The 14,572-nt window shown below is 32.7% G+C and overlaps 1 protein-coding gene across 1 annotated transcript in view; it reads right to left on the bottom strand.

Moving 5' to 3' along the window:
• Smp_148370 (putative uveal autoantigen with coiled-coil domains and ankyrin repeats protein (Beta-actin-binding protein) (BetaCAP73)) overlaps positions 1–14,572 on the bottom strand; it is a gene marked incomplete at its 5' end in the record, with an annotated part of 36,459 nt that overhangs the window by 17,878 nt on the left and 4,009 nt on the right. Inside the window, 7 exons of the mRNA XM_018795768.1 lie at positions 842–1,669; positions 2,716–3,273; positions 5,538–5,738; positions 6,806–7,289; positions 10,899–11,046; positions 12,459–12,795; positions 14,206–14,274. Of these exons, the coding sequence (XP_018650047.1) occupies positions 842–1,669; positions 2,716–3,273; positions 5,538–5,738; positions 6,806–7,289; positions 10,899–11,046; positions 12,459–12,795; positions 14,206–14,274 (2,625 nt within the window). The remainder of the gene's footprint in view (positions 1–841; positions 1,670–2,715; positions 3,274–5,537; positions 5,739–6,805; positions 7,290–10,898; positions 11,047–12,458; positions 12,796–14,205; positions 14,275–14,572) is intronic.

Below are 14,572 nucleotides of genomic sequence, written 5' to 3'. Positions count from 1 at the left end.
TTGATTATTAACCTGAAGAAGTCCAGACAGGTTTTCTGGATGAAACGTTAGAATTATCTAGATTTCAATCGCTTGGATTATTTCAAATATAATTTTCACATAGATAATATAATTTATATATATTGGTTGTTTTTATCTCCTCATAGCTATTTAAAAATGCAATCGATCAGTCTCTTTTGGCATATTTGCATCTTTTGTAGATTAGATCGACATCGCCATAAAGTCACAAAGCTATCTGGACTCAGTAGCTAAGTGGATAACATCATAGTGTTTGGGGTGAACGGTGCTGGGTTCGAGTCCGGGATGCAAGGACGTCCAGCTGACGAGTCCGAAACAGGACAAAACGCACATCTTGAATTCCACTACTAGCCACTATCCATCACTGCTTAGAAAGACAATATAGATGTTGATAAATATGATGTATACCAGTATGCAGATACTATCGTAAATAAGGTGTCCGATTATAGTAATTAATAACTGATTCCATAAATAATAAATTTCTATTTATTGAAATGTTTAGACGAAATTAACGGAAATATTTCACACGATACAGTGACAGAAAATAATCATCTAGGAATATTATTTTTATGCTATGAATTGATAAACGTTTTTTGTGACTTATCAATAAATTATTGGATATAAAATGACCAGAATATCTGATGCTCGAATAGTGCAAAGATCGAGAATGGATAGTGATTAAATAATGAATAAAAGCTCAGAGGAAACAACTAATTGTCTCTTAAAAATGATCAAATTCTTTTTTTTTCAAAACAATTATCGTTATACATACTGTTTATACTTATGAAGGAAAAAGTGGCTAGATTCACAAAAATACACTTACTTGTTTAACATTTAATTGTTCTCGTAAACTATTCACCAAAATTTCTGCCTCTTCTCGACGTTTTTTCATTTCATTCAATTCATTTAAAGAATGTTGTAATTTCTCATGATATAATTGACTTTCAGCATGTTTCTGTTGTAAACTATTCACTATTGTACTGTACATTGATTGGAAATTATCTGAATTAATTTTATATTCATTAAATTTAATACTGAACTTTTCTAATAAAGAAAAGACCTTTGAAATATTTGCCAATTCAAAAGAGTCAGGTGATACAACAAATGTTTCAGAGTTTTGTGATGAATTGACCAAATGATCATTGTATATAGAACAAATGTATTTGATTAGTTCTTTACAATATTGTTCATAATTTTCTTTGCGCTTATTCATTTCGTCAATAGCGTTATCAGTAATTGGGGAGGTTTGTGTCTCAGTATCAATACATGATGCTTTACATTTATGTTCCATATCATCATTGGCAACATCATCAGTTGTTGTAGAGGTACTAGTACTAACAAGAGGGACAGTAGAGGTAGCGGTGGAGGCAGTGGTAACGACAGTAGTGTTAATAGTAGTCGTAATAGGTGTACGTTTGGACTCCATGCCTGACAAAACACTTTCCAACTGTTGCTTCTCCATTTTCAACTTATCAATCATATCATGTTGGTTTTGAATTGTGAACAGTAAATGTTTTAAATCTCGTTCTGCTTGTGTTCGGAATGTTGTGTGCTGTGACAGAATATCACGAAGTGCTGCAACTTCTGCAGACAATTTGACAACACTTTCAGATTGATCATCAGTTTCAGTTAATTCTGAATCTAGACGATCCTATGAGTATTTTTTCGGTGGAAAAACGAAAACAAAAAGATTTTTCTAAGGATCTAAAACAAATATTTCAGCGATATATATATATATATATAAGTAGAATATGAAGTTATACTGAATACAGAAGATCCATCTACTCCTTCTTTATCCTAGAACCTTGAAACAAATCACTTTTATAAATACTACAATGGTCAGGTTATAAGAACTGCATATTTGTTGTCCTTTTTAAATATCGCGAGCATTCAATGACTGAGTAAAGTGGGGAAAAAGTGGGTGAATATATAAGGCAGCTTTTATCACACCGGGATTATTTAGAGAATTATAGGAAACTAAGGGTAAATAAAACGTTGTATGGTTTAAATCCAAAGCTGCTCAGTGATGAATAACTGTAAAATAATATGAAATCAAACCATAATCAACTTTCAATTATGACTATGAGCATGATATATGCAGGTCATCAAGTTCCAGCTCACATTTCGTACTTCAGTTAGTTTCGGATATAGTACGATTACAATCAAATAACATAGATGATATGCCTCAATTTCGATACGGTCGAAATTTGGAATTAGAAGTTTCTGCTTCAAAATTAGGCAAACCAATCTCGAGGCTCATTGTGAATTGTAAAAATCATGGGTTCGATCTCTAGAAGGTTATAGGTGTTGGCTTATAAGGATTTTTAAGCCAAAAACAGTCGTTCAGAATTGCATGGCCTTTATAGATCTCCACTGCATATCAGTTCGTAAGGAAAACTAACTTTAAATTGAATAATCCGTACAAACAACGTAACTTTAAATATAAGCTAGATAAACAGTGATACTACTTAAACATAAAACGAGAATTACAAAGAACTTGGGGGTTGTGAATTCTTTCTAAAACTAGACAAAAAATTTGGTCGTCCAAATCTAGCTAAACACAACAACTATATCAGAGAAATAGACTTGGAAACTGCTCAGGACTAACTGGATAGGTAATTATATATAAACTATTTTACCATTTTGCATTATACATTTATAGATTACTTTATTATTTATTATGTAAAAAAAACTCACCTTAAGTAGGGTAAATAACTCAATTTCCCAATCATCAGGATTCCATTCTTTTTCACTAACCTCAGGATCGAGGGAAACACAAATCTGATAAGCCAGAGAGCTTAGTTCAACAAAATCGTCTGATATCTGCAAGTTCCCTGTAGGATTAGAAGATTTGAGATTTCTTTCACAGTGAGCTAACTGATCATACAACTGTTGATTATCGCATTCTAGTCGTTTACATTTTTCTTTAAAGGATGAAAGTGAATCATTCAAACGAATGATTTCATTGCGAGCAGAAACCTCAGAAGCAGTTAATAGAGCAAGTTGATCTTCAACACTTGTAGGTGGCCAGGTACAGGAAGATTGTTGGCCGAGTAAATGACTGGGCAAAGTAGGTGGTGGTGGAAGTGATAATAAATTTGAAACAGTTGTGTTTAAAGACTTTTGTAAACGATTGAATGGTTCCAATTGACTTTCTAGTTCTGCTATACGATTTGCATTCGCGATACTATTATTTGAAAGCATTTCTTCCAGTTGTTGGATTTTCTCCTTCAGACTATGGGGAGAAGATGGGAGCTGGAATAAAAATTACCGTAAATACAATGAGTAATCGTTTACATGAGTCAGTAATTACTTCAGAACCAACAGTTGATGATAACATGTAAAATAAATTTTACCTGTGAACAGATTATTTAGATCCTCAGTAGGGCAATCATTCACAACGTAGGATCAGGCACATATAAGCATCGGTTCAAGTTCCCACACCTCACTAGCACAATAAGATGAACACCAAATTCATAGAGTTAGTTACTTCACTGGTAGTAATATATAAAAGAAAGATTGAATATAAGGATATGATAAAGGGAGAGAGAATTTGTTCATAGAAATAAAGGTAGAAACTAATTTTAAACTCACGGTTTAAGGGAAGACAAGGAGTGTATACACGTACGCCATTGTGATCGGTTCTGAGCCATGTCACCCAGTGTCTCCAACCATTGGTTACGAAAGTTGCGCAAACCCAAACCAAGTAGTCTGCATCTACCAACATGGCTCAGATCATAAGTTAACGACTTTATGGACTGATGCCACGTTTCGGTTTCGCCACCCCTAACTTTATTCCAGCTGTCCTCAAGACCAGTCAGCATGGTGCGCCGTGGTATTCGGTGTTCAGGCATACGTAACATGTGGCTCAACCATCTCAGTCGATGAAGATTCACAATCTCATTAACTGACTTACCAACACTCCCTAATACCCTGTTTCTAACCTCACTATTACTTACCCGGTGATCCCAGCAGATAAGAGCAATATTTCTAAGACAACCATGATCAAATACTAGTGGTCGACGCGTTCGACTACTTCCCTCTCTAACCTTGGACGCATGCCAGTCCTGAAGTAACAATTTGCACTTAGACGAAGGGGAAAACATATCCCAAACATTTTGGGATTGTTGCTCAATCCTACCATTTATTTATTTATTTAAACACATAAATATTGGTACAAGGGGGCACCAGGTATAAATGCGTCGCACAAATCTCATTTGATTTGTGTGAGGGCTACGATACTGCCCAGGTGCCCAAACTGAAGCAGGTGGTTTTCTTAGGGGGCCACACCCGGAGCCTTTGACCTAAAGGTCTGATCCACAAGGCAGTGGAGCAAAAACTGGACCACCATCCTTAAGGATCCTTAACAGATACGGACCGACTGCTCTTCCTCGTTTCAAATTAGCTATTGATTTTTAAACTTCAATTAGGGTTGAGAGGCCTATTCGAATAGTCAATTCAAGCTGTTTGAAAATAGTGGGGTAGTTATAGGGTAACTGAAGGCCAACTGAATTGCTCGTTAAAATTATAACATGAAATATGACGAACTGATCAATGTTTAAGCTGAGTTTCTGCTTGTACTGTTATTTCAAGAATATCGCTAACCCTTAGTACTAACCCGGAACCTTTTACCAGACACTCATTGCTAAGAAATACGATCCACAAAACTGATAAAAATCCAAATGTGAAAATATACGTTGCTTCCCAAATATTCGACTACAATCAACTAATTTTTATATTAAATCGATATTAATAGCAAATAATTTCTTCGGTATTTATTCATCTGAACTGTGTAATGAGGGGCATAAAAAGTATTTTAGAATAATTTAAATTTGAGTTGTAAATAATTGTGATTCGAATTATTTAACGTCTGGAAAGTATGCAACATAAGCATAATAAGCTCATACGAATTCTAGGAGAAACCTAAAAATAAGTTTTCAGTGACAGGTAAATCATAATGGTTAGTTTTTTTTCAGTAAAACTTCAGATCGCATATTGTTGTCACCGATTCAACTAAATTACTACTTATATAGAATAATATAACTGGATTTTCGACCGAAGGTAGAAACTTTTATTTAAGATTACCGGTTCCTGGACAACTGGTCTACAATCTTTAAGAGATATTTAGAAGTAATAATATACTTGTAGCATCAAGTTCAGTACAAAAATTGGATTTTAAATGTTTTGCGGCCTAGTGTAAGTGGCTTTTCCAAAGAAAAAATAACCACGTTACATTAACAAAAGTTTAAATAGTACCGACGAAATCAGATTAGTGAGAAATAGTAAATGATTAATGAAAGATTATTTCTAGATATAATGAGCATGAATACATGAAAAAAAACGATTTATCATGAAACTAAATGTGTGATAAATTGATCAGAAATCGACATTAACATACAAAAAGTCTAAGTTCATACGTACAATATCAATGACAAAGATTCTAAGTCTTCTAACACCTGACATAAACTGGAGTATATATATTTTAAATGTATCTATCAATATGAAAAAGCATACTTTACCTCATCTTGAGGGTTTTCATTGCAATTTGGTATATTATCAGTAAGAAGTTCACCTTGACATTTCGTTTCTTCTGAAGCATTAGAATTCAATTCAGGGAAATCATCATCTTGCCAAGCATCTAATTCAACTTCTGTAGAATCACTTATTTCACTAGATAAACGTGTATTTGAAACTGGAACAGATAAGCTCATATTCACAGTCTAGAATTGAATAACACAAAAGATTGATCTGTAATCAATTATAAATAGACATTTGTAAGTTCGTACGCATGAAAAAATTTTAATGCTGAGATACAACCCAGATAAACACTATGTAGCAATCACGTGCACCCTTATATGTTAATTATGAGTTATTCCTAGTATACCACATATATGAATTATTTCCCAAGTAGATATTTACGTACTCGGATTTCAGTCATAAGTTTTGAGAACTTCTCCGCCTCTAATATCATAATACGGTTGAAATTTGCAATCCAATGGTTGCAAATCAAGTGACTTTAATCGTCGTGTTTAAGACACCGATAATAAATGTAATTAATTCTTGATTTATAAAACCCATTGGTTATATAATAAAACCAAAACTACTTTATAATTGATATTGATAGTTTTGTTAAATGCGAAAAATTACTTATAATTTATACAGACGAAAACTTTCAAACATGCATATTTAGATGAGTAAATTTATACTGAAGATGTGTGGAATTATATACAAAATCATTATTATCATTTGTAAAAATAGGAGTTTTCCATGTTATTATGGAATCGTTTACAATAATGAAGTAAGCAAGACAATGAAGGATTGCTACAGCGAAATGTGTGGAACGTCATATCAATAGAAATTATTTGAAAAAAATGAGAATCAGCAAGATCTGGTAATTACAAAATAAAACTAAACAAGTAATTCAACTTAAATTAAAGGAGTCAATATTATTCTCAGTCAGTCATGTACGAAGTAGAGCCTGGTACGTATATATGCGTTTGTTAAAGATGTTATACTGCACTAGGACAGCCAGATAAATTTAAGACGAATTCTATAACAGCAGAATTAGTAATAGTATCAGAAATAGTAATAATACAAGTAATAAAAAGGAAGACAAAGAATGAATGAGCCTACGCTGTTGTGAACGATTTTGAGACATGCCACCTGAGGTATCTAACTATTAGAAGTTCAACAAGATATTCTGAACCTATCAACGTGCCCCGGTCCAATTGTCAATAACTTCATAACTTTTAGCAACAATACTACTACCAGTTTATCATAGACTTACTTTTTGAATATCGTTTTTTGTGATACATTCATGATGAGACTGAATATTGTTTTTCAAAAATTTTAACTTTTCAAGTACATCATTATTAGTTTCATGATTTGACTGGGAAAATAATATTAATTGAGACAAAGCTGACACTATTTGTGATAATTCAACTCCATTACGATTTAAAATATCAAATATCACCCGATTATAAGTATTTATTTCATTTGTAAGTTGGTCAACTAGTTCGTTTATTTCGTCAGATTTACTGAGAACATCACGTAATGACGATTGTGTTTGTTGTTCTTCATTTGAACATGTGAAATGATAATTATTACTAGAAGCATTGTCAATATCTCCTAAATAATAGGCATTTTCACAATCTGTTGAAGAAACCTGAATTTCAACTGACGTGGTTGAAACTGGTGTTGTTGCTTTTGCATACGGTGAATCAGTTTGCAATTCTTTACTTAATGATTGAGCTGGAGAATCTGTTTGAACACTTAGAAGGAAAAGAAAAATGAAAAATTCAAAACTAATCTATATATAGAATAAGATTTACTTTTATAGATACTTATGATAATTTGGACATCGCTGCCAAGTTTACTATGCTTCAATTAAAGCTTCAAAGGTTACAATAGAGGCTTTTAGTTGCTTATGAAAACCTGAGATTTGACGAAGTGTATCACAAGGAAAATCAATATGCAGAGAAGTTTACTAAGAGATTGCAGGAATTGACTAAGTGTAAGTCTCAGCTGTGCAAGCTGTAAACCTTGAGGATGGAACCATTTATATGGAACAGATAATCCACAAAGTAGAATGATATATTCGTCACTTTCAAATTACCTGTTTAAACCAACCATTCAAAGTAACAAGTAACCACATGGTGCTATGTAAAGTTTAATGAGGGTTGTACATTTTACAAAGCTTTATGCAAAGGCTGAAATGTTGTATCCATGATACGTGGAAGATGAATAAACACTGAAGAACTTATTATCTGCAAATATCGATGAGGGTACGTACAATAAAAAAATATGTAGATATTTCTAGAATATTTCGGCGTACATTTGGGGATCATACACTTAGAAAAGGGTTTTAGGAAGTTATGATTTAGACTTTCTCATACATAATATAAAGATGGCAAATCTTCACTAAATCTAGTAAGAAATTTGGAAAACAAAAACTTCTAATAATATTATACGAGCGCATAGTTTGGACGTTTTATGGTACATAAAAAATTTTTTTAGCTAATGTGAAGCAAGTTATTCATGGTTACTTTGTCACGAAACATTATCTCAATTACGAAAATACACTCGTATTAAGCATCAATGATTCTGAAAGTGAAAAATTACTTATGAATTCAATGTCTTTCTTCGATAAGAAAGTTTAGTTTGTTTAAAATGAATAATGAAAATAACATTATACATTTCTCGAGTAGGTGGAGGTATAAACATAGCTAAAATGATAACTCTTGGAACTAATTTCGTATGGTGAATGAGTTTATCTTCTCGAATAAATGATAATAGCTGAAAACGACCTCAACTGATTATCTGAGTATATAAACTTACAAAGTGGAACTGTTTGATTGATAAAGATCATCTTCAGTAAACGCATCTATGGAAAATAGAGAGGAATAAACGACATGACAACCATGGAAACTTGTTGAATTGATAATTTCATAATTGCAAAAAAGTATGCAGCGCAAACAAAATAACTTTAGTAAAGATTAAGAAAGTCGAGATAAATTTTTTTATATTAGGGTGGTTGAAACTGTGTAATTTATAAACTTTTAGTAATTAATACTTTTACCTCAAATTATTGATAATTATAAAACCCTTTAGTGGTGTCACGTTCTGGTAACTAAACTATACCTTGATTACAAGTAAAGATATTCGGAACATCACAAAGCACTTGATCACCAAAAACAATAGAGTTTACAACTTTAATCACAGCTATAACTAATCAATAATTTGAGAGCAAGATACAAGTTGAGAAGTTAGATGAATGAATTCCATAATCTTATTGTTTGAGTGGATTTATATGGGGAAAAGTAACTATTAAAGAACCAATAATCAATCACGGAGCTGAAGTTTGTTGGTTGCAGCATTTGACGGGTGAATAAGAGTTTAACAAATTAACTATGATCAAAAGCCCTTAAAAATATGTACAGTATATAACCTAATAATATTACTAAAGTACATATTTTACAAGCTGAATGTATGAACCATATTGAAATTTCAAAAATTCCCAATTTGTGAATTAGAGCAACATATATAAGCGAACAATATTGTTTTCGATTAGATCCTCATCAGATTTATATGTATATACGAAATTATTAAACCAATCAATGCAGTTTATGAGTTAGTAATAACAGTGGGATAGATTACATAAAATGCACAACAGCTTTCCAATCTTCTCATATAAATCAATTAAGGGTTTGTATCAACTACTCAGTCTTGTGACCAATTTATCGGCAGCCAGATCGTATCATTGAATATTATAAATCGATAAGTCCATCGCACCAGTGATTCTAACAGTCCTTAAACATATCTCATTATAAATCATAAAATACTAAACTACAACATCATTAGAAGGAAAAAAATACTAAAGTTAAACTGACTACATATGCTAGACAGTAAGTTTGATTATTGACATTTCACAACACTTTATCAGAGGCAGTTGTAGATAGAATCATTCAAAGAAAAGAGTATGACTAGTGAATAGTTTTGAAGAATTAATACATATTTTGTTCCTATTGTGGTTTGATTAGATCACCAAACACGAAAACTAACAATTAAGTATCGTTAGTAATCTATTTCAATACAGACGTGTATAAAACTTGTAATGTGGTTGATTGGATTGGAAGTGAAATGTTCACTTCCTTCCTAACTATAAAACATTGTTTTATTTTTTTATTATAAAGTAAAATGATTTATATTTACTAGAGAATATACTGGTCAATATTTCTCAGAACACCACAGTAATAAAATTTAATGATGAAATGACTGATGATTATGACTTTTATTCAGTAACTTCTCTAATCTAAAAAGTTTAACTGATGAATGACGCATTTGTAAATGATGATTTATAGTTCATTAAAGATAATAATAAGTATTTCGACAGAAGTAGCACTATTCCATAGTTTCTTTTTAAATTTAGACAATTGGAATGTGCGAACAACCCTAATTTAATATATCGTACAACTCATCATCACTAATAAATGTATCTGACATATTTTATGCATCACACATAAGTAATGTGATGAAATTCCGATAGTCATTGATTACCTTTCGTTTCAACTTGGTCAGCAGACTGAACGGACGAATCTTTCATTTGACCATAAACAGTCTATAAAATAATAAGAAAATAATTATAAAATTTAATTATTGATAATTAGTTAATTCTATGCAGCAACAACAAATCAATACTATTAAAAAGTCAAAGAAAGTAAGGAGGAGTTATATAATACATCAATATAAGTGGTAATAATCATATGTACATGTTTAACATTTAGAGTAAAACAATTGTCAAGAAAGTAGTACTTCACAAATATTTGGTAAATGAGAAAAATCAACCACTTAATTCTTGAATACCAACGAATTTTTGTTATTTTGTGTCATCTGATAGAAATGTTTGGGTCAGGGAGTTTCCATCGTAATTACAGGCAACGTCATCAGCGAATTCAGGTAGACAGTGATGATTCTGTCAAAAACAGCAACAACAAAACCTAGTAATTAAACCATCCACCTTAGAAAACATGTGAGTGGAAGCATCCAACTAAGTACATATCTTCATCAACCCAACGTATACTGGATATAGTTGGTTGGGAACAAAATTTCTATCCTTTATACGGTTCTGATAGGTTTCTCGACAGCATTCTTATCTTTACAAGCACTGTTCTAGTACCCGGTTAAGTGTAGACTGTATTGAGCCCGTCATCATCGATACAACAAAAGGTGTATTTATATATTGTAAAGTTCACATAGAGTGGTTTCTTAGCTGAAAACAATTACACTGTACCATCTTTAGCTACTGAAAGACAAATGAAAAATTCAATCAATGAACAGGTTATTCGCATTGATTTTGTATTATGGATAGAGTGCGAACAAACCATGCAAAACCAACAAACATAAGATAAAACAAAACGAGGAAATCTAAAACTAAGGCTGGATGAAAGTAAACTTGATTTACCTGGGATGACATTTCACAAGAAACTGATTTAGAAGGCTTTGCAATATCTGTTATATCCCATTGAGTAGCTGAAGTAAAATAAATTTAAATGAATTGCATAGATCACAATTGAGAGAAACTATTGGATTGGAAAATAACAAATAAAGTAGTAATGATACATATATGCATACTACTATTGCTATTACTACTGTAATGAACGAGACTTGGTTGGGGCCAAGCGATTTGTTGTTTAATGCAAAATTACAGAAATCCTTTGTAAAATGTGAAAACCATAAATTAAATACTTCATTTGCAAATCGTCTATCAATTATCCTTCACATTCTGTATGATTCTTCCGCTTTACAGTACCTTTGTATATCCCTTTCTGTTTTCTTCAACTCGATCTTCTTGGCCTTCTGTTGCTAGACATTCCACTTCTGACTGGTGTTACATACTACTTATGTCTGTCAACATAAGTAGCATACGCCACATTACCACTAGAACTAATACTAATACCAATAATAACTATAATAATAATAATAATAATAATAGTAATAAGGTCATTAGAAATTATTCACACAAAATGGTGCTTAATTGTTCAAGCACATCATGAGCTAAATGTATGAGATATCATAAAGATACATTTTAACTGACTTAAATAGCTCATTAACATTGTTTATTCACTGACAATAATCAACCTTAAGCAATGGTCCAAACAGTTAAAACGATCAATGACCTAGATACGTGAAATAAACTAAATAATCAAAACTAGAAGGAAGACATGAATGAAGTCACGGCTTACTGACCTAGTAATTGAACCCTATGGGAAACAAAGAAATTGTGACACCTAAGTTATGATGTTAACATTTAAAAAACAGATGTGGCTCACAGCCTTGTGTATGAATATGAATGAACAAAAAACGAATATTTACAGTTCCGTACAGGATGCGTTAATCTATAAACTACAGATCCTTAGCTACTTTTGAAATAAATATCAATTCGTTTTCTAACAGTTTGGGCCAAATAATGTTTCGTATGTAGCAATGGAGATTTTGTTAATCGACGGAAAACGATCACAGATGTATCTTCACTTGAAAAAGCAAATATTAGTAGTGCTTATGTAGTGGATGCTACTCACAAGATTGTTTGTAAGTAGTGTAGCGGAAAGTGGCGTCAAGTCAGACAGAGTGAAGAGTTTCAGTACATCGAAAGTACGGAGTTGACAGAACACTTGGAGACCAGACGAGAAGACAGTCCAGATGGCAAAGCATACCAGAAGATGCAAACGGGAGATTGAGGGTTATGTTCATGTATTATGTAAATACTTTGCAACTTCTCATAACAAATATGAACTCCTGTTGATTGCCTTTTTCTACACTTACCCATAGCGACTAAGAAACGTCTACAACAAAAACCGTTAAAGATGGGCTTAAGAGAATAATCCAAACAAATACTGAGAAAATTATATCAGAAAGACAGAGAAAGTAGGGGTGTAACCTACTTGATTTCTTTTTCTTCTTTTTACTAGGACGTGATTTTTTCGAATTTTCTTGACTTTCAGCAAACATTATTAAATCACTGACATCAGTAGAGACTGATTTATCGGTTTTAAAAGTACTTATAGAAGTAATATTTTCAAGATCAGTTTGATTAAGGTTAACAGCACAAGTTGATCGGTTTTGAAATCCATCTACTTGTTTCTGGAGTTTAATCACTTCACTTTCAGTTTCTTTTAACTGTTCCACAAGATTTGATAAATGATCTGAATGACTCTCTTGTACAGCAGCTATTTCATTCCTGTGTGTTTCTTGTAATTCACTGACTTGTCGCTTTAGTCGCTTGATAAGAAATGTTAAAGAAAACACAAACAAGAAACCGTATTTATTTGAAACAAAATTCTGTAAATAATATTCATGAATAAATTAAATCTAATCAAGGTTTTCACACGAAGATATAAACAATAAGGATATCAGAGAAGGGATATATAGGGAAATATTCAATAATTCGGATACATGGATGCTAGATGAATAATAGATAAAATGAAAATTCCCCTTTATTTCACTATACAGTGTTCATGTGTTACTTCAAATTTATACAGGAAGTTTTGACTTCGAATAATCAGAAAGACGAGAGTATATATTTACAAAGCCTCACTAGATTATTCGGACTTCGCAGATGACATAGCCCTTCTATCCCATACACACCAACAAATGCAGATGAAGACAGCTAGTGTAGCAGCAGCCTCTACAGCAGTAGGCTGCAACATACACGAGAGAAAATGCAAGATCCTCAAATACAACACGGGGAGCACGAACCCAATCACACTTGGTAGAGAAGCCCCAGAAAAGGTGGAAACTTCCACGTACCTGGTCAACATCATCAATGAACGTGGAGGATCTGATGAAGACGTAAAGGTAAAGAATGGCAAAACAAGAGCAGCATTCCTACAGTTGAACAACATATGGAATTCAAAACAACTGTCAACCAATATCAAAGTCAGAATTTTCAATACGAACGTCAAGACAGTTAGTCCTATTGTATGGAGCTGAAACGTGGAGAACCACCACAACGATCATCAAAAAGACATAAGTGTTTATAATCAATTGTCTACGTAAGATACTGAATGTTCGTTGTTCGGATACCATCAGCAACAACCTACTATAAGAGAGAACCAGCTTCCACCTGAAGTGGGAATTAAGACGTGATGCTGGAAATGGATAGGACATACATAGCGGGGATCACCGAACCGCATCACGAGGCAAGTGAAGGGAGATGGAAAAGAGGAAGACCAAAGAACACTGTGCCGAGAATCAGAAGCAGACGTCAAAAAGATGAATAGCAACTGAAAATCACTGCCTAGGACAGAGTTGGATGGAGAATGTTGGTGAGTAGCCTATGCTCTTCCACGAGGGGTAACAGGTATAATTAGGCATTTTAGTTATTAAAAACTACTGTTTATAGCTATTTAACTAACTCATAGTAGTTTTTAAACAACATCAGTAGCTTGACCGCAGAGGGATAATTTTATCATATTTTGTTAGTTTTTTTAAATAAAAATTTAAATCATAAACGTGTGGATCAGAAATTATCACGTACTCTTTAATTGGATACGATTTTAATAGCTCAAGAAGTATAGTTGAATAACTGTAAATAAAAATCGTTTCTATACATTTTATGGAATACTATTTTTGACAATATTTAACAAATCTGAAGTTATAAGCCATATAAAAACAAAAAATTCGACTTACCTCAATTTGTTTTTCCAACTCTATGTTCAACAGCTGATGTGATGAAGTGTTATCCGAAGATTTTTCTTTCTAGAAAAACGAGACGTTAGCAGGGGAAAACAATCTTAAAATTGAACTGATGAAACTATTATTCAGATGTAAATTCGTGAAAAAAACCTTAAAATAGGGACAAGTACTGTCAAACACCGGGAACTGTGTATGCTGAGTTGTATGAGGCCTAGAACGAATGATGTGTAGCGTGATCCATGGAAATTTATTAGGAACTGTGTGGTTAATGATAAAAGTGTTCATTGTGGGAAATTTTTAACTAAAGGTGTGATGAGATGAACGCAAGAATTTACTATCTCTTGAGAACCACCCTATCTTC

Source organism: Schistosoma mansoni, chromosome 2 (assembly GCF_000237925.1).
Source record: "Schistosoma mansoni strain Puerto Rico chromosome 2, complete genome".
Lineage (NCBI taxonomy): Eukaryota > Metazoa > Platyhelminthes > Trematoda > Strigeidida > Schistosomatidae > Schistosoma > Schistosoma mansoni.
The sequence above is the reverse complement of the archived record's forward strand: the minus strand, read 5'-3'. Positions and strand labels throughout refer to the sequence as shown.